General features: G+C 51.0%; 1 protein-coding gene across 5 annotated transcripts in view; it reads left to right on the top strand.

Annotated features, from left to right (window-relative positions):
- The window catches only part of ZNF423 (zinc finger protein 423), a 359366-nt gene that overhangs the window by 324852 nt on the left and 13236 nt on the right, over positions 1 to 21278 (top strand). For all 5 annotated transcript variants that reach the window (XM_032255644.1, XM_032255643.1, XM_032255647.1 and 2 more), the window contains one exon: positions 1361 to 1476. In XM_032255644.1, coding sequence (XP_032111535.1) covers positions 1361 to 1476 — 116 coding nt within the window. The remainder of the gene's footprint in view (positions 1 to 1360; positions 1477 to 21278) is intronic.

The raw sequence follows: 21278 nt of genomic DNA, 5'->3' as shown, positions 1-21278 counted from the left end.
CTCTGGGCAGAGGCTGGAAGCGCTTTGTCCAAGCCAGCCTCAGCCTCTGCAGCAGTTTGCCCTTTCCAGGCCCTGTGTTTGTCTCCTGAGCCTTAAGCTCTATTCAGCATTATGTGGAATTCACACATTCCCGTTTCCCCCTCTTCCCTGGCCTACCTAGCTCCCATCCGCGCTCCAGGATGCAGGGGTCAAGGGCAGCTCTGCCGGCCAAGTCCCCAGCCCGCAGACTGGCTGCCAGCCCAGGCGAATGGCTGTCCCAGCCCGAGGCAAGTCTCAGGGGCTCTGCTGGCCCCCTCCTGCTGCCCAGATGGCAGCCGGTGTGCGTGGGAGAGCCTGGCCTTCCCTGCCTCCCCCGACATCTGCTGTCTGCCACGGCAGGAAGCCCACCCTGGGGAGGACGCCTGGCGGGAGGGTATCTCTGAAGTGCTCACCTCCCAGACACACAGCTGCTCTGGGCCACCTCCTGTGTGCGCCCAGGGCCGGGGCCACCTCGGGACTCCTGCCACTGGGAAGCCAGGGCTAGACCTGCTCCATGCCAGGCCCAGGGGGGTCCAGTGTGGGGCAGATCCCCCAAACACACACACCCCTGGGGCTCCCCCAAGTCCCTGAGCACCCTGATGCCTTCTTCCCTCTCATCTCAGGAGCCCCCACCATCTGTCACTGTCACACTCCGAGGCTGGTACTGAGGGTCCCAGCTGCCTGTCTGCCAACCTAGGATATGCGGGCCTCTGTGTGGGGGCCCGAGGATGCTGACAACCATAAAAATAGGAATGGGTGCTGGTTGAGCAACTTCCTGTACAAGACCCTGTGCCGAGCTTGTTTAATTTGAGTCTAGGCCCTGCCACTTGCTAGTGGTGGGACCTTGGACAAGCCATTTAACATTGCTGGCACCTCAGTTTTCTCTTGTTTAAAATGGGGATAATAGCACCTGCCTCACAGGCCTGGAAGGAGTTCAGGAGCTCACCCCAGAGGTGTCTGGCTGTTGATGATGGGAACAAGGAGGACAGCATTCATTTGTCTGTGACAGGCCATCTTTTAAGCACTTTATCAGTATTAACGCATTTGATCTTCCCAGCCACCTAGCCAGGGACATAGTATAATCTTCATTTTTTGAATGATGAGATGAAGCCCAGAGAGGTTAAGTGACTTACCCAAGGTTGCACAGCCGCTAAGTACTGGAGCTGTGCTCATCTAACTCAAGCCTTCTCTAGTAGGCACTAAGAATGCTCCCAATAGCCCACCGTCTGGCTGAGTACCCGCGCCACAGTGATTCCTGCCTTGGAGTGTTGTGGGGGCAGCTGCTGCAGGAGGCTGGGCTGGTGTCCCGAGCTTGACCCCTGATGGCTGTGTCTGTGTCTAGTCTTCGTCCAGGCCAACAAGTTGCAGCAGCACATCTTTGCCGTGCACGGGCAGGAGGACAAGATCTACGACTGCTCGCAGTGCCCGCAGAAGTTCTTCTTCCAGACCGAGCTGCAGGTGGGTGCCCACGTCCGCTGCACGCCGCCTGATGCTCCTCGGCTACCCCGTCAGCACCAAGGGTCTCAGGGTTAAGGAAGCTGGTAGGGTCTTAAGCTCATGTGTCTGTAACCAGAGGCTGACTTCCTGACTGGCAGGCATGGAGTGCCAGCCCCCTAGCCTCTGCCAGCCCAACGTTCTCAAAAGAACCAACTGCCACCGGCTGAGCCTAGAGCAGGTATCAGAAGCTTACATTTGGGGTGTTTCATGGCACATCCTGTCTGCTCGTGGGGATTCCATTTCCCTACCTATATTGTAAATGATATTTGACTGAGCTGGGGTTCTGTGGCTAGGAGCCCATAATGTCTTTGGGGCTGGGTCCTGGGCCTGTGTAGAGATAGGAGTTAGGTCTGAGGCCTTGGAGCCTCCAGCTCTGCCCAGAAACGCCAGAAAAGTAAGAGTAGTGGGTGCTTGATTGCTCCAACTTGGAGGCAGTCACCAGAGGCCCTGAGACTGATGTGGCCCTCAGGCACGGGACAGGGGCCTCAGCCAGCCTCCATGCATCCTCAGCCCCAGCCTGTGCTAGCTGCGAGGACCCTTGGGAAAGGAAGCTGCTGTGGCGGTCTTCCTTGGCATTTGCAGCCACCTCCCTTGGAATCCCATGGGGCCCCTTCTCACCTGTTACTGGTTTTTCCAAGGAACAAGATCTGTGCCCAGGTGAAACTGCTTTCTCTCCCACTGGTTTTTGCAGAAAATTCTTACAATGCTGGAGAGATCACATGCCCACCAGAAATACTACTCACATACACAGAAAAATCTCACGTTCACTGGACCTGGACCATAGCATCACACACACAAGGGGAAGGTGTGTGCACACAGCTCCATCACACATGCATATGCCCAGAGATGTCATTTACAAAGAGTAACTAACACCGTATCCACACTGAGGAATACCGCACACATGCAGCTCAACACTGCACCCAAAAGAAGGACCACACTCATGTCCACAGATAGATCACACACACACATTTCGGACATGCCGAAATGCCACGCAGTAAGGAATGGGTCTCTCAGGAAGGATACGGGTAGGTTAGGCTGCAATAAGAAACATCCTCTAGGTCTCTGTGTCCTCAACAGAAGGTTTATTTGTTGCCCATGTGATATATCCAAGCAAGTGATGGGAAGGGACTCTGTTCATGATATTCACTCAGTGACCTGGGCCCACGGAGGGTCCATCCCCATCCGTGTTTCCATAGTCTCTGAGGAAGGGAGAATAGGACGGTGGTGACTTCTGCACCAGCTCTTCAAGCTTCCCCTCAGAAATGATGCATGCCACCTTCTCTCACATTGTATTGATTAGAGCAAGTCCCCTGGACATGCCCAACCTCAAAGGGGGTGAGACAGGGAATACCACTTTCTTCCTGGAAGGAGAGAGGAGCCCTAAGGTCTCACACACACCAGTTTGTCCCTCCAGGGTGGACCTCCCACCCAGCCGTGCCCCCCTCATCCCCATGTCAGTATTGCACCTGCACGCAGCAATCTCCCACCCACCCAGGTTACAAGGCTGGGGCCACTCACCCCATGCAGAGTCACTTGAATGGCCACAGTGTTGCCTGTCCCTCTGGGGTTAGAGGGACACAGCTGTGGCCTGTTGTAAAGGACCCCTTCTTACTGTGCTGCAGCCCACCCACACTGCTAGGCCTGGGCCCGCCTGTCTGGTGGTGGCGGTTGCCTGGAGGACAGGCAAACAGGCCCATGGAGGGTGTGGGGGCCAGGGGGAGCCACCATTCAATGGTCAAGTCCTGTTCCTATAGGCTGGCGCCATGCCAGGGCTGGGCAGGCTGAGTTCAGGAAAGCCTGTTTCTTAGGGTGCTCATAAATGTGTGTATTGTGCATGAGGCCTTTATCCCATTGTCACAACGTGGGACAGAGTTATGAAACCAATTACACAGTCCCGGGCCAGAGAGGGGGTTCCACTTCCAAAAGGCCACCACTGAGCACGTGACCTGACCATACCACTGCTGCCTCCCCATTGATCCGCAAACTGAGCTGATGTCTCTGTGCTTAGGATGTGTGAGGGGACAGCTAGGCATTGGTGCCATCCAGGAAACCTCCCTGCCCATGTGCTGGCTGCGTGCCCTTTCCCAAGTGCAGTCCCTGCCGCCTCCTTATCCTACCTGCCTTACCTGCGTGGCCCAGCTACGAAAATAGGCCCGGGTCCCCTGACAGAGGAAGCTTTTTATAGCCCAACAGGACAGGCGTCTTTTAAACCCATTAGTGCATATAAACTACTATTTACTTACACTTTGGACTTGCTCAGCTCCTGTGGGGCTCCCCTGCATTGTCTCAAATGCCAAGAGGTCTCTTCTCTGTTGGCCTTAAGATTATTCCCAGAGAATGTTTCCTGTCCTGACTGTTTTGATCTTTGGCAGTGTCACTGGGTGGGGGGCCTAGCTTGTGTGCTTAGAGGTGGAGGGACGCTGCTGTTTTCAAAGTGGATCTTGCTTCCATCCCACCTATCTTGAGCTGTGGGCCACACTAGACCCCAGAATGGTTCATGCAAGGTGGTGGTTTCCTGGGTCATCCCATTAACCTTTACGTCAGATCCTCAAATACTGAGAGACTGCTAAATTACAGCCTTAACGAGTCACTATTTTCTGCAATTAATGGTTTTAATTATAGACCATTTAAATGTGGAAGTGTTGTTGCAACGCCAAATCTATGCAAATAATGGTTTTCGTTAAGTAACTTGAATAGCAATTTTCTGGTTTTTGAGAGGAGGGTTTTTCAGGCATTAGAGTGCTCATTTCCCTACATGGAGGCTGGGGCTGGAAGGCCCTGGCTGGGTGCAACAGGCAACTGTTTCTTGGGATGAGCTGGGGGTTTGGGTGCCAGTGAGAGGCAAGGCCAGCTAGAGTTCTGCCTTTGCTGGTTTCTTATGGCCATGTGTAATTTGAGGTCATGTACAGAACCTGGTATTTGCAGGCTCAAGGGACTGTGGGCTGAGAGGTCCTGAGAAGATGCGAGGCTTAGGATTGAGCTCACTGCAGAAACAGAAAGTGCTGCTGCAGGATTGGACGTAGGATTGAACCACAGCAGGCTTGGTGTCTGTCAACACTGACATGTCTCTCTCAGAAAGTAATGCTTTTTTAGAATGCATTAACAGGAGCACAGTTGCCAGTATGAGGGAGGTGTGAGTCCTCTTTGATTCCAAGTTCGGATGGGTTTTGCCCAAAAGACAGATTAATTCAAAGGAGTTTGGACAAACTGTTGCCAATTCACAATGGAAGGATTAGGAACATGAGAGGGAACTAGCTTTGCCGTCCATTTGTTTGAAGCACATACGTGGGGGCCCGTGATGTGCCAGGCTCTGTTTCTAGCACCTGAGAAGACAGTGGTGAAAGATGAAGAAAACCCATGGTGCCTGCATTCCAGGAGATTGATGGGCTCTTTCCTATAAGAGTCAATGACATGAAAAATAATAAAACCAGATAATAGGTTAGAGCATGCTGGGGATTGGAGTCGGACACTCCTTGGTGAGTGTGGTCAAGGCAGGCCTCCCTGAGGAGGTGGCGTGCAAGCTGAGGCATAATGGCACAAGGCAGGATTGTATGGAAGAGAGCCATGAGTGCAAAGGCCCTGTGGCCGCTGGGGCTACGATGACAGAAGGCAGAGTGCAGCAGAAGGACAGTGAGTTGGGACAAAGGCGATGGAGCCCAGATCACCGCAAGGCTTGCCAGACAGTGAAGGACTTTGGATTTTATCTCCATCGGGATGAGAAGCAAGCAGGGGACCAAGCAGGGGACAAATATTACCTGATTTACACCCGGAATCAAAATGTAAGAGGTTTACTTTTGAAAGAGCAAAAGCATGGTTAAGAGAATGAAAAGTCACCAGATGGGAGGAAGTATTTGCAAATCACATATCAAATAAAGCACTTGTATCCAGAATATATAAAGAACCCTCAAAACTCCATAATGAGAGGGGACACAGAACAACTAAAAATGAGCAAAAATCTTTTGGCAGATGTCTCAACAAAGAAAAGTGACCATCATTAGTCACTAGGGAAGGACAAGTGAAAACCACAGCCTGATGCCACCCACAAAAATGAAAAACTTACAATGCTGAGAGTTGGTGAGGGTGGGATGAGAAGTCTCAAACATTGCTGGTGGCAGTGCAAGATGGTATGGCCACATGACAAAATAGTTTGTCAGTTTCGGCCTGACTCAGTGGCTCACATTTGTAATCTCAGCACTTTTGGAGGCCAAGGCAGGCGGATCATGAGATCAGGAGTTCGAGACCAGCCTGTCCAATATGTGAAACCCCATTTCTACTAAAAAATACAAAAATTAGCCGGCATGGTGGCACACACCTATAGTCCCAGCTTCTCAGGAGGCTGAGGCAGGAGAATTGCTTGAACCAGGGAGGCGGAGGTTGCAGTGAGCTGAGATCATGCCACTGCACTGCAGCTTGGGCAACAGAGTGAGACTCCATCTCAAAAAAAAATAGCTTGTCAGTTTCTCATCAAGTTAAATCTTCATTTACCATAAGACTCAGCAATCCCAGTCTTACTGTTTACTCAAGAAAAAGGAATAGCAATTTTCTGGTTTTTGAGAGGAGGATTTCTCGGGCACTGGAGTGTTTGTTGCACCAAAACTCACTCTACGTGAATGATGATGGCAGCCTTATTTGTCATGGCCCAAACCGGAGGCCCCTAGTTGTCCTTTATTGGAGAATGGCTAGCAGATGGAGTCATGTGGGTACATTTGTATGGGTCATGTGGTACATTCTCAGCAGAAAGAGGCAACTGCAGATACATGCAACAATGTGAATGAATCTTTTTTTTTTTTTTTTTTTTAAAGAGACCAGGCCTGGCTGTGTTGCCCAGAACTGCAGGAGTGTGATCATGGCTCACTGCAGCCTCCACCTCCCGGGCTCATGTCATCTTCTGCAGCTTCCTGAGTAGCTGGGACTGTAGCTGCACACCACCACACCGAGCTAATTTTTAAATTTTAACTTTTATTTTTAGAGATGGGGTCTTGCTATGTTGCCCAGGCTGGTCTCAAACTCCTGGGCTCCAGCAATCCTCCTGCCTTGGCTTCCCAGAGCGTTGAGATTACAGGCGTGAGCCACTGTCCCTGGCTCCATGGTTGCATCTCAAATGCCACATGACAAAACCCAGACTCAGAAGGTTCCATGCTGTATGGTTTTATTCACATGACATTCTGGAAAAAGGCAAAAAATATTACAGTATAGAAAACAGAGCAGTAGCTGTCAGTGGCTGCAGGAGTAGGGGGAAGAAATAGGGGAGACTTTTTTTTCTTTTTGCAATGGAACATCTGAGTTTCGTGTACCTGATGAGAAAGCTGCTGATTTAGAATACTGCAATAATAAGGCTAGCTATTGCTTTGAAGGAGTGTGCAGAGATGGAGATCGGCAGTGTGCAGTTATTTGAAAGATTTTCTAGGCCTGCTTGTCTTCTGTGTACAGAAGAAGTGAATTTTCTGAATAACAAATTTGGAAACTGTGGTTCCTGCTGTCATTTTTATGATATCCTTTCTGGAAAGATTGTCACTGGACACATTCAGAACCAACGACAGATGTTGATATACAATACACTTACCATGGAGGTCGTGTGTGTTTGTCTGCACATGCAGGAAATGGTTCAAAACAATGGGGGACCTATGCAGAAGTTATAGCTGCGTGTGGTCAGCACAGGGTATGTAGATTCCGAGGATGCAAATATCTTAGTGACATAACTGTAACGAGATGTAACACAAGTTGTAGAGAGAGTGGGGTTTGCAATGAACTTTTCCACTGTCCATGTGATCCTGGTTATGCTCCTTCAGATTGTGAGCCAACAGTATTATCACCGGGAGGAACCATCGATCATGCATTTTGGCTTATGGTAGAAAAAAGGGTACACTTGTTTCCAAAACGACACGCTGCTCCTAAAAACAACGGTCTTTTGATCAGTTTCTACATTTTTTACCTGTGCTCATCTTAATTGCTATTGTTACTCTTAAATGGAATAAAATGAAAAGATTTTTGGAGCAAAGCGGGAGCAGTAAGCAGCAGATCTATCTCTGAAGACAGCAGTAGCAGCGACAACCAGTCACAGAGTTAAAGTCACCCAGTGATAAAATCAAAGCCATAGGATGGAGGAAGGATATTACCAAGAAACTCACCATTAACTGGCCTGATCTAAAAATGAAAAAAAAAAAAAAGTTTTCTCTCATTTTGTTATGGCTTAAAGTTTTCAATTTCACAAAACAAAATATGACTGAAAGCATGAAAAGAAGAAAGAAATAGGAGAGACTCATGTTTGTCCATAGACCTGTACCCCTACCCACATACACACCCACCCGCACTCACCCCACTCCCGAAAACCCAGACAGTGGGGATCCAGTCTGACCTCGAGGGGCTTCCAGGAGTCTCTCCTGGTCTATTTAACCAGGAGAAGACTTGGATGGATTGCAGAAGAAATGCAGGGACAGTTGAATTCGAGCGTTTTAAGAATTTTGAGTGGAGGGGTTCTCATTGCTTCAGGTGGCCCCAAGACTTGGCAGTGGGCACCAACTCAGAACGTGGCTCAGGCATCACTCTCTGGAGGTAACTCAAGCAAGAAAGGGAATTAAGCTGTGGGTGGACTTTGGATGCCAAGAGCAGGAGGCAATGTTGGGATTTTGGCGGCCCTGTTCCCCAAGCCAAGTGTCACTTAAATAAGGCAGCAACACTCTGTCTTCTCTGAGACTGCCTGGCCCCTGCCTTCTGCCTCTTTTTGGCTTTTATTGCCCTCTCTCGCTCTGCATCCTGACTTTCTGGGCTCCTCTGTACAAGAGGGAAGGTGGTCAAGGTCGCCACAATTTCTGTTCTGCTGAGACAGACACCATAGGTAGCTAACAGAGGGGATTTGGTGTGAGGACTGGTGACGCAGGTAGGCAGAAGGAACACCCAGGAAACCCCAGAGATAGTGATAGCAGGTAGCAGCCAGCCCTCAGGCAGCAGGTGCTAGATCTCTGGAGGGGGAATCTGGTAGGGGAGCCCCGGGGCAGCTGTCCACCCTGCTCCAGTGAGCTGTGGGCAGGGGTGGGGCCATGCAAGTTCAGGGCGCTGTTCAGGGAAGGGGTGCATGAGCTGGCTGGACACTGCGCATTTGTAGTATGTGGGAAAACCGTCTCGAAATGGAAAGTCGTGAGGCCGTGTTGGTAGAAGTGTGCAAACAATGCACGTGTCTGAAATGCTACCGAGAGTAAAGCAGGGAACGGCCGGCTGTCTGTGAGGGCAGCTCCGTGTTTAAAACCTTGCTCTGTCATGCACCAGCCGTAAGCCTCAGTTTCCTTGTCTGTAAGGCAGGGGTGTGAGGAGTTCCTACGTCAAAGTTCAGTTGCAAAAGGCCCTTGGCATAGCGGCTAGCACACAGAGCACACAGCAAACGCCGCCTGTGATTATTACTGATGGTGACTTCTGGTCAGTCTGAGGATCAGATGGCTTTGGGGGTCTCCCCTTGGAGTTTGCTGTGCTTTCATGATTTCTGGCCTGAGTTTGAACAGAGAGACTCCAGGTCCTTCCTTGTGTGATATCCCACCAAGCCTCAGGGCTGTGGGCACTGGAGACCCCACATTGGGGCATGGGGTAGAACCAGGTGCCCAGGGCAGTGAGATGGGGCATAAAGGGCACAGAATGGGGGCCAGAGAGCCGGGGCTTCAGGTCCCCCTTCCTCCACTTCTCTGAGTGCCGTTGGCCCAGGCCCTTTTCTTAGGACCCTGTATTTCTTGGCCATGCCCAGGCGCCGTGGAGGGTGGCATGTAGATTTGACTGGGGTGCAAGACAGCCCACAAATGTCAGAGCTGTTGGTCTTGCATTCCCAGCCTCAGGCCTCAGCAGATGAAGGCCTGGGGCCCTGTCAGCTCCATGCCAGGGGTTAGCCAACCTGAGGGGAGAGGCAACCTCTGCCCACCAGCACAGCTGTCTCTGTATCCCCATGAGTACCTCTGTGCCCACAGATACTGGGCACGGATGGTGCCTCCTTCTCTTTATCCTAAGAGCCTTGCTGCTTCTGTTCTTCATCCTCACTGCAGGGATTTCATGCATGAGGGTCATATGTGGCTTCCCAGCCATACAGGGCTGGGCTTAGACAGTGGACAAGCTCCCCTGAAATTGTACAAGAGACAATTCTGACGGCCTCCACCCCGGGCCCTAGGTTTGTACTGTGGGCCAGGCTCTGTTCTAAGCACTTTCCATGGATTATGTCAGCACAGCCCTAAGAACTAGGTGCTCTTATCCCCATTTACAGATACAGAAACTGAGGCTCTGAGAAGTTAAACGATTTGCCCAGGATCACTTGCAAATGGCAGATCTGCATATAAAGCTGAATTGTCTTTGCCACCAAGGCAAACAGAAATCCTCCAAAGTTTAAATAAATTGCCATTTATATGAGCTAATAGATTTAAATGAGGCCTGCAGTGCTGAACTATAAAAAGCTTTCGTTGTCAGGGGACCCAGAAACTATTTTAGTAGTTGGGCCAAGCAGGTAGCACAAGCAGCAGTAACAGGGGATGCAAAAAAAATTGCTCCTGGGTGAGCCCAGGTGGGAGTGCCGTGGGGCCTGTGCACACGGGGCCAGGGCTGTGCACGGCCGTGTTTGCCATGCTGCAGCTCGAGGCCAGGACCCTGCAAACCCTGTTGCTTACAAATGAGCCTCAGGATGGGTTTGGCTTAGGCTGGGCTTGGGGAGAGGAGGGATTCGTTCTCGTCATGGAGACAGGGGCTCCCTAAGACCTCAGGCTCCTGGTGCTGCCACTTTTCTCCCCTTTGTGACTTGCTTGCTGCTGTCATGGGGGAATAGGACCTTCCTTGAACTAGAGAAAAGTCTTTTTAGACATGGAGCTTCTGGGATCTCGGAGCTGAGGGATGCACCGGAGTTCACAGCCTGTGCATGCGTTCATGCACACACGCACATGTCCTTGATGAAGCCGGGTTTTGGGATGTTGGACTCGCTCCATGCCCTGGAATCTTGACTCCCTCATTGACAAAGCCAGGGGCTGCAGGAAGCGATTCCATGAGCTGGGCCCGCGGTGGCAAAGCGGCCAGCCCAGCGTTGAGCGGGCGCATTTAAAGGATTAGCTCATGCTGTTTGCTTGTGTGGGCCTAATCATGCTGCTTCCAGCTAAATGATTACAATTGATTAAAAGCAGAGCTAGGTATTCTAACAAGCATCCTGGAGCCCTTCTGATGGGGTGAGCCGGGCTCTGCCAGGCTGGATCCTGGTACCCAGCCAGGGGGATGGCCCTCTGAGCCAGGGGCGGGGTCTCAGCTCCCTTGGGACCCCTCCTTCCTAGCCCTTGAGAACATTTGGTTTGGCCCTTGCAATTCCATTATCCACTGAATACAAACTTACTGAGTACCTACTCCCAGCACCACCTCAGGGGCCTGAGACAGAGCTGGGAACAAGGAGACAGGGTTTCTGTTCTCATGGATCTGACATGCTTTGGGAGACACTGATGATAAGTCAATAAATGTATGAACTAGGGGATTTCAGAGTGTGGATTCTGAAGACAATAAAACACTGTACTGTGATGGAGAGTGGGGGATGTGTGTGTGTGCATATGTGTGTGTGTGTGTGTGTGTGTGTGTGTGTGTGTGTGTGTGTGTTGGGTGGTCAGGAAGGGGTGGCATTTCAGCTGAGTCCTGAAGGCTGCAGAGCCGGTGTGAGGAAGAGCTGGGGGAATCCTCCAGGACAGGGAAGAGTCAGTGCCAAGTATTTGAGGTCCAAGCAGATTTGGGGTGTTCGTGGAACAGAATAAAAGGGCAGAGGGACTGGAGGGACAAGCAGAACAGATGGCCACTGCCTTCTTGCATCATTTTCTTGGGCTGGCCTCGTGTCGCCTACCCAGTGAGACCAAGATGAGGCTTCCTAGATGTACATACACCAGCCCACCTACCTGCAGGAAGGACCCTTTCTTTCTCTTAATGCATCAGCCAGCTCCCCTGGCTCCTCTGAGAAGCCTCCCTGATTCTCCTTCCTTTGGTTTCTCAGCCCTTGGTTTAACCATCCCCCAGATCCCTTTGTCAATATAGATTGTAAGTCACTATGTCTACACCAGACTCTCCAGTCTGATGTGAGTTTTTGGAGGTGAAGATACCTTTTGCCTGCCTGCTATCCATCCATGCATCCATCCATGCATCCATCCATGCATCCATCCCTGCATCCATCCATGCATCCATCCATCCATGCATCCATCCATCCATGCATCCATCCATCCCTGCATCCATCCATCCATCCATCCATCCACCCATCCATCCATCCATCCATCCATCCATCCATCCATCCATCCACCCATCCATCCATCCCTCCCCATATGTGTTAACATATTTTTTGAGCTCCTAGAAAGTCGGAAAGAGAACACAAGCAGGAAAGGAGGAAGACGAGGAGGGGGATGCCCGCAGATTGTGGGAGCCCACTTTTAAAGTCCCTGGTCCTTATAAGATGGGTAACCAAAGAGCCAGTTTCTTTGCCTCTTTGTGCTGCTGCTGTCTGATCCAGCCAGATAATTATAACTAATAATAATTAAAAATCAAAAGTGCTCTAGGCACATACTTAGCATTTGACTCTGGCTGTGCTTTCTGTGAGTAGCGGCATCTTCCCCCTTCCTGCTTTAGAGATGGCCCAGTCCTTGTCACCCTGACTGCTGCCAGGAGAGCAAGGCCTGGCTGGGCTTGGCCGGGGGTTGCCGGCTGACCCCGAGCGGTGGTTCCGAGGAGTGAGAACCTGTTGCTTTTGCTGGAGTTAGCGACTTGTGAGGCCAGGAGCCTGGGGAGGGCTGAGAGTTTGACTAGCTGCTGACCCTCGTTTCCCAGTCCCCATTGTTTTCTTTTTTATTTTTTTGAGACAGAATCTCTCTCTGTCGCCCAGGCTGGAGTGTGCAGTGGCACGATCTCAGCTCACTGCAAACTCTGCCTCCCAAGTTCAAGTGATGCTTCTGCTTCAGCCTCCTGAGTAGCTGGGATTACAAGTGCCCACTACCACGCCCAGCTAATTTTGTATTTTTAGTAGAGATGGGGGTTTCGCCACATTGGCGAGGGTGGTCTTGAACTCTTGACCTCAAGTGATTCACCTGCCTTGACCTCTCAAAGTGCTGGCATTACAGATGTGAGCCACTGCGCCCAGCCGCCCATGATTTGCTATTGCAGATGTTGTACTTCTCTGGGCTCAGTATCCACATCTGTTAAATGAGGTAAGACCTGCTGCCTCTGGTTGTTGTGAAGATGGAGTTGGTGTGTGTAAAGTACTTTAGTGCACTTAGGTTATAAGGATTGCTGAGGGTAATTGTGGCACTTTTCCAGTAGGATCACTTTGTGCTTCCTGCCTTCCCCACTAGGGCAGGAAACCAGAGCCTGGCACAGCCTAAATTCTATTGAATGTGGCCACATGTTGTGGCGATGCCATGCCCATCCTGTGGAACTCACAGTCTGGCCTCAGATGCCAGACCTGACACCAGGCAGCTCCATGACCGTGAGAAAGTCACTGGCCTTCTCTTGCTTTCAGGAGACCAGGGGTAAGGAAGGTCCCTTCTTTGTTGCGTACTGGAGGAGCTGAAGGCAGTGATGCCTGAAAAGCCCCCAGCACTGGGTCTGGGTTAGAGTGAAAGTTTGGTGAGCCCCAGCCCGTGTCGTCGTTGCCTTGCCTGTGGTCTGGAGGTAGTGGGCTTTCTGTTCATGTCTTCACTGACTCATTCAATCAATCATGTGTGGATGTGCTCAGTCTAGCCCACAAGTGTTCGCCGAGGACCTGATCTGTGTCAGCTGTGTGCAGGTGCTGGGGATACACAGGCATAGACTAAGCCCGTTACATGTTGCAGGGAGGGGAAAGCAAGCTAATAAGGACAAACAGAATACTCCTTATGCGTTCGTGGAATATAACATCATATGATGTAATATGGTGTGGTATAGTATAGTGCTGCATCATCTCATATCACTCATACCATATACTAAATACAACATAAGTGCTGCACGCAACAGAGCCCCACAGCTGGGCCCCCACAAGACACTAACAGGCACCTTGGAACCTGAGCTTTGCCCTTGCTCCCTGTAAGTTACTGTGTTATGGGCACAGTCAGTGTGTGTCTCTGAGCCTTGGTTTATTTACTGTTGAGTGGGGCAGGGGTGTTCCCAACATAATAAAGTGCGGCATCATCGTCACCATCGCTGTTGTCGCTGACATGATGATTACTGCTGCCGCCACTTGGGGCAGCTGCGTCTCCCAAGGGGCCATGTGTGGCAGTTTGGGGTCTGCCTTGGGAGAAGGCCAGGGTGGACACTGGCAACACTCCTTGTCCTTACAAGGCCCGGGGCACAGGCCTGAGCCCCTCACCCCAAAGTAGTAAAACTGAGGCAGCATTTCCTGAGTGCTTCCTGGGAGCCTGACTTTATGTGGACAGCCTCTTCAGACCTCACATATGAGGTCTTTGTCATCGATGGGTAAACTGAGGCTCCCCATGTAGACACAGCTGCCAGCAGGGAGGAGTGTGTGGCCAGGCAGTCTGACATGAGTGCTTGTGTTCGCAGCCCCCGGCTGAGGCAGTGGGGTCGGAGATGACTTTCAAAGCCCTCAGAAGCCAAGGGCAGGTCTCTGGGTGCAGGGGTCTCCAGGCCCAGGGGTCTCTGAGCAGACCTCACCTCCCAGCGAGGCAGGCATTCTGGAAGGTGACATGGAGGCCACATGCAGCTCTGGCGGTAGGATGCTGTCGCCAGTCTGGGCAGCCCTGGGTGAGAAATGGCCTCTCCCTGGTCATCACAGAGGCGCAGTGAGTAGCAGGCACCGGAGGGGTGCTGTTGAGGCAGAAGCCTGTGCCCATCTGCTTGGATACCCTCCTGAGCCCTGAGGGTCAGCCCGCCTGAGCGATGAAGTGTGTGGAGGCCCAGGTGGGGACTGGGGGGCCTCCCCCCAAGGCCCAGCTCTGGGCAGAGATGGCACTTGGAATCAGCCTCGGGCTGCCCGTCTGCCCACTGGAGCCTGTCATTCATGCCCTAGGGCAGGGGGCCAACCAACTTTAGAGGGCATCATGCCATCTCGACAGATGGGCACGGGGGAGCTGCCAGGAGCCTCAGGCCAGCGGCCATTGTGTGTGCAGGAGCCCAGCCCCTCCCCAGCGCTGTCTCAGCCAGGACCACATGCCTTCAGTTTCTTAGTAACACTGACGACGCGGCGAGCAGTGGCGCCTCACTGACTCCGCGTCCACAGAGGTTTGCACCCTGCAAAGCCCTGCCCTGCATTGACTCAGACAAAGAGGCAGTCCCTCAGATGGGAAGACATGGGGCCTGGGGGCCTGAGGGGGTGACTCAGACATAGACACAGACACTCCTGTCAGAGCGCCTAGGCTCACAGCTCTGCCTCCCTGCAGCTCTGCCCACATGGGGAGCCTCAGTTTACCCAGTTAAGACAAGGAGACACACTTGTGTGAGGTTGTAAGAAGCTCCTCATGAGAAGGGCTCGCTGTGAGGCTCCCAGCAGCAGTCTGGAAACACTGTCTCAGTTTTACTGCTTTGTGGTGAAGGACTCAGACCTGTGCCCTGGGCTTTCTAAGGACAATGAGCACTGTCAATGTCCACCCCCCCAGAAATCGGGTTTGGAGGCCTCAGAGTTGCTTCATCAGTGTGACCTTGGGCATGTGACCTCCCTCATGGGGCTCACTGTCATCACCTGGTCAGCGGTCATAGCGCCCCACTTGGAGGGTTACTGTGGGGATGCAGCATTGTGCTGTGGACCATCCAGCACAGGACCTGCTCCCCTAGGAGGGCACATGGAGGGGGGCAGCATCTGGGGTGGAATTGGCAGAGTTGCCGTGGATTTCAGTGTCCCTCTTTCACAGATGGGAGAAACGGGCCCAGAGGGCTTAAGCCACTCACTCGATGTTGTGTCCAATAGCTGGTAAGTGGCAGAGCTGAGCCTGCAACCCTGCTGGTAAGAGGCAGGGAGGAGGTGAAGGACAATGGTGGCACCACCACCAACCAGGCACTAGGGGAAGCCTTTTGCCTTAATTTTCCCATTCTGAGGAAGAACCTATGAAGCCAGTGCTGCTGTTATCCCCATTTCACAGATGGGGAGACTGAGGCAAAGTTGGGCAGAGATGAGATTTAAATCCAGGCAGCCTGAGCATGCAGCCATGTCCGGACACCAGGAGCAGGATGTTTTGTGTTGCTCATTTGTGTCAGAACTTTCTTGATAACAGCAGGAGGCTGGGATCTGGCTGGGGATGTCTTAGCCCCCATCAACGAGAGACTAGGGTGCTCTGGGTAGAAGTCTGGATTGCACTCTTTGGTCAAGCAGGAACAATTACTAATGACATTTACAAAGAAATTAATGATGAGAAATGCAAGTTGGCATTTCAGGAGCACCCGCCAGCAGCCGTGCGCCAATACTCACAGGAGAGGTGAGGGGCTGGGGGCCAGGCATGGGGAGGAGGAGATGGCAGAAAATTAATTTCGCTATGTCAATAATGAACATGGCTCCACTTGTTCTGCTTCTGAAGTTTAGACAGACTCAAACATGGACGGGCTGGGGCTTGTCTGGGGCAGCATGGAGATAGACTGTGTGGCTGCAATGTGGGCAAGGGAAAGTGACAGTTTCAGTTTGGTGTCTCCTTTCAGTGTCCCAGAGGACAGCAGGGGTGGGAGGGTCAGGGGACAGTGAAAGCAAGGAGGTAGTAGTCCTAGGATGGGCCATTTGGGCAAAAATCTATGTGCCACCTCCTACCAGCTGGGTGACTTAGCGAGCTGCTTTGCTTTTCTGAGCCTCAGTTTCTTCATCAGTCAAATGGGAATGACTGGGAGAAGTAAAGATAATACATAAAGAGCAGAGAGCCCAGTTTCTGACACATTGTAGGAGCTCAGTGTATGGGAGCTGTTACCGTATTTCATGGTTGTATTTTAAGATATGCAACTTTCCTCCTTAGCGTCTCTCTTATGTTAATTTGGAATACCTCATTTGCATGCTGTAGTTTAATTGGTCATGGTTTTTGTTGTGATACGTAAAATGCTGGAGCATCTCACGCTCTTTGGGGTTCTAGGGTAAATAAAATACGGCTTTGGTGGGAAGCGCGGTGGAGGGTGAGGAGCAAGATGCTGAAATTGTCTAGGGCAGGGAGGGGATTCCAGTAGGATAAGGAACCATTTGCAATGGTGTGATCATAGCTCACTGTAGCCTTGAACGCCTGGGTTCAAGCAGTCCTTCCACTTCAGCCTCCCAAGTAGCTGGAACTATAGGTGCGCACCACTACACCCAGCTAACTTTTTTATTTTTTGTTAAGACAGGGTTCGATATGCTGCTTAGGCTGGTCTAGAACTCCTGGCCTCAAGCAATTTTACTGCCTTGACCTCCCAAAGTGCTGGGATTACAGGCATGAGCCCCCACACCTAGCTGGTTGTCTGTATTATAAAATAGAGAATTCCCATCATCATAATGACTCATATTTATCCAGTGCTTTCTGAGTGTCCAGCTTGTTCTCAGCACTTTTAGGCATTAAAACATTCGATATCCACAATACCTCTAATATGAAGACAAGCAAAACGAGGCACAGAGAGGTCAAGTGACCCCCAAAGCCTCGGACCTGGTCAGTGCTGGACCCAGGCCACCAGCCCCGAATTCTGTCATCTTCACCCCCACACTAAATGGCTGGATTTCTTGATTTTTCTATAAATCAGATCCGGCAGCCCCTGGCCCACATTTCCGTGTGGCTCCCTTCGGATACAGCGATTAGGTTCCTGTTTCAACACAGCCCACACCTGGCCTACCTTACCTGGCTTGTCGCCAACCTGCACTGTTTGTAACCTGCACTGTCGAAACACTTCACCGTTTGCAGGTATTGTCTCACTGGTGCCTCTGCAGCCTTCCAGGGGCCACTGGAAGTGCTCTTGACTCTCACCATTTTGCAGACTGGAATACAGGCTTGGACCTGGGTGTCCAACTAGGATGCTGGGAGAAGTGGGGCTTGTGGCGGGAGTGGGGAGTGTGTTCTACTCTTTGGGTTTGAGTGTTTGAGCGGGGGAGGCAGGTGGGGCTCCCTGCTTCCTGTGCAGTGACCAGTCCCCCAGCTGAGGCCACACCTGGAGGCGCAGTCTAGACAGCTGCAGCCCTTACCTGTGGCGCCATCTTTGTTTCTTCATCTTTGCCTCAGAAGCTGCCACATCAAAAATGTGGTATTGGCCAGGCATGGTGGCTCACACCTGCAATCCCAGTGCTTTGGGAGGCTGAGGCAGGAGAATTGCTTGAGGTCAAGAGTTGGAGACCAGCATGGGCAGCATAATGAGACCCCGTCGCTACCAAAATCATTGTGAGATCATCCATGTTTTTTAGTTGACAGGGAGAACAGAGCCCTGTCGTATTAGTTATGACACTATTAAGTGTCTATATAGCATTTTATGTGTTGTAAAACCTTTTACGTATGTTATCTAACTTGAAGCTTCCAACAAAGCAATGAGGTGGATATTATTAGTTTTAGTTTTCAGGTGAGTGAAGGAGTACTTAGAGAGGTGAAGTGACTTGCCTAAGGTCAGAAAGACAGTAATTAGCCAAGGCAAGATTTGAACTCCAAAGCCTATTGTCTTCTCATCAACCCATTTACCATCCTACCTACCTACTTATTTATTCAGGCACTCCTCTTCCTCCCACCATTCATTCATCCATTCATCCATCCACCCATCCATCCATTCATCAATCTGTCTACCCACCATCTACTCACCAATCCACCCATCCTTCCATCCATCCATCCACCCATCCATCCTCCAGCCACCCATCCACTCATCTATCAATCAATCTGCCTATCAGTCTATCACCTACCCATTCATCCACCTACCCATCTATCCACCCATCCATCTGTTCACCAATCTGTCCACCCATCCTTCCACCCATCCATACATCTGTCCATCACCCACGCACCATTTCATCCATCCATCCATCTATTCATCCATCTACCCATCAATCTGTCATCCACCTACCTATCTGTCTATCCACCTATCCACCCACTCACCAGTTCATTCATCCACTCTCCATCACCTACCTACACAGTCCTCCAGCCACTCATCCATCCATCTGTCCTTCATCCATCCACCCATCCATTTATTCATCTGTCCAACATCCATCTACCCATCCACCCCCTCACACCCACCTACCCACCCATCCATCATTTATCCACCATCCTTTTATCATCTGCCATTCATCTCCCTATCCATCCAGCTACACATTCCTTCTCCATCATCACCCTCCAGTATTGAGTGTGAGGTACATGTCAGGAACCACATGCTTTTAGGATGCCTTCTTTACATGCTTTTAATTTGACACCTCACTGTTACCTATCCCTCTCCTTACTTTAAAACTGTGCATATACCTACACATGCACAGACAGACACACACACACACACACACACACACACACACACACACACACACACACAAGCACACATGCCTCTCTGGCGAGATGAGTGGGATGGGACAGACCGAGGATATGGATAATTCTTGGTTTGTGTCATGAAAACCGGTGACTTCTGCCCGGTGACAGAAGGGAGGGCACAGGGCAGACCCACTTGATCCTGGTGGAGCAGGTGTCTGGGCAGTGACAACGTGCTCACTGTTTGGTTGGAGGCTGGATATGTATGAGATGGCACACAAGGCATTTTGGGCCAGGCCGCGGCATTCTTCAGCCTCATCAGTGGGACCAGCTTCTGAAGAGTGGGCAGCCCATGAAGCCCCACCTTTCTGGGTGGTGGGATCACCCTTTGCCCTTTGCTTGGTGCAAGGTTGGACCCCCTCTCTGGGCTGGCAAGGGTGTACACCTATGTGTTTCCCAAGAACCGTCACAGTCATAAAATGTATTTGGTCTCAGCTGCAGTTTTGGTCACTGGTGCGTGCACACAATTCATCATAGCAAATTAGGTCCATCGGACGAGCTTCTGCCCCATAGCCTGGGGGTCTGTCAGCAAGGGGGCTGGGCCATGTGGGGGCTGGGGACCATTCTTGGGGAGTGATAGGTCATGTTTCCTGAGGAGGCACCCTCAGAATATCCACCAGAACAGTTCTGAGGCTGTAGGACTTAATTTTCTAGAAATGTTGAGGATGCAGGAAAGTTTTCCTTTTAACCAAAATTTGGAATAAAGTGGAAATGAATGCGATCAAAGTTTCCTTATATCATTTGCAAATCCTGAAAGCACTGGGTTAGTTTGGGGACCTGAACATATGTGTTCTGTATAATTAGTGACCGTGTGACCTAGATTTTCCAGTACAGTCCTGATTTCAAGTACTCCATCCCAGCTCTTGGCTGTTTGTCCTGATTTTTGGTTTGTGGAATATGATGACTCTATGTGGAGCTCAGTTTTCCCATCATATTTTGATGAATAAATATTTAAAGTGGTAAAGACTTGCAGCATCAGAAAATATTTTCTCCCACTTACTTTTTTCCAGCCTGGCAAAATATGTCATTTGTAGGTGTGCTCGGTGCTCTGCTTCCTGCCTCTTACCTGCCCTGCCAGAGCAAACACAGACACTTCCTTCCTGCAGCATTTGTAAACCATCAGGGCCCCACTGGCTGGCCTGGCCTATGACTGCAGGTGTGGCCTTTCTATAGGGGGAAGAGCCCTCAGTCGGAGAATCTCTTGAGGTCTTCTGTTCTTCTACTGGCTGGCCCTGGGAGCCACACTGTGGACGGTAGCCGACAGCCTAGCCTGGGCAGCACTGAGAAAGCCCCTCCGCTGGCACTCAGCTGGTGGCATGTTGTCCCGGGATGCTGCGGCTCCCTCCCACCCAGCTGAGGCTGTCTTGGGCTGCTATGATCTGTGCTCCTTCCAGCCAGAATGACCCTGAGTATCTTACCTATTGGTGCAGCAACTCACTCTCCTACCTTCTAAGATCCTGCCCATTTTTTTTTCTTTTTTTTTTTTAAGACAGTCTTGCTCTGTCGCCCAGGCCGGAGTGCAGTGGCACGATCTCAGCTCATTGCAACCTCCGCCTCCGGGGTTCAAGCAGTTCTCCTGCCTCAGCCTCCTGAGTAGCTAGGATTATAAACACATGCCACCACACCTAGCTAATTTTTGTATTTTTAGTAGAGACGAGGTTTTGCCATGTTGTCTAGGCTGGTCTTAAACTCCTGGCCTCAAGTGATCTACCTGCCTTGGCCTCCCAAAGTGCTGGGATTACAGGTGTGAGCCACTGTGCCTGGACTTTTTTTTCATTGTAAAAATTTACACAGCATAAAATTTACCATCTTAACCATTTTTAAGTGGCTGGTTCAGTGGCATTCAGTACATTGACGCTGTTGTGCAATCATCAGCACCATCTACCTCCAGAACTTTTTCATATTCCCCATCTGAAACTCTGTTCCTATTAAACATTAACTTCCCATTTCCCCTTTTCCCAGCCCTTGGCAGCCACAGTTTCTATATCTATGACTTGGCTGTTCTAGGCACCTTGTACAAGAGGAATCATGTAATAATTCATTCCACCTGGCATAATGTCCTCAAAGGATCTCTCCCAGCTTTAAGAAAAAGATATAACCTGCTCTGGGCATGGCCAGGGCCAGGGCTGTGGGGAAGAGGGTGGGGTGGGGGCAACTGCGTTTCTTCTTCGTCTCCCTTGACCCTATCAGTGACGGCTTGGCTTTGCTACAGTATCTTGCAGGCTGTCATTTCTGAAATATTTGTTGAGTTTTTACCAAGTGCAGGCTCTAAGCTAACAGGGTACAATGTCGAGCTGAGAGGAGGTCCCTGTCTTGTCACGTGGATGGCGTCTTGAAGGGGGGTTGACCATGGTGGGTCCACAACCAGATCATTGCAAG

The sequence above is a fragment of the Sapajus apella genome, unplaced genomic scaffold (genome assembly GCF_009761245.1).
Source record: "Sapajus apella isolate SASKATOON/1434 unplaced genomic scaffold, GSC_monkey_1.0 scaffold90, whole genome shotgun sequence".
NCBI lineage: Eukaryota > Metazoa > Chordata > Mammalia > Primates > Cebidae > Sapajus > Sapajus apella.
This window is presented reverse-complemented; position numbering and strand designations above follow the sequence as displayed.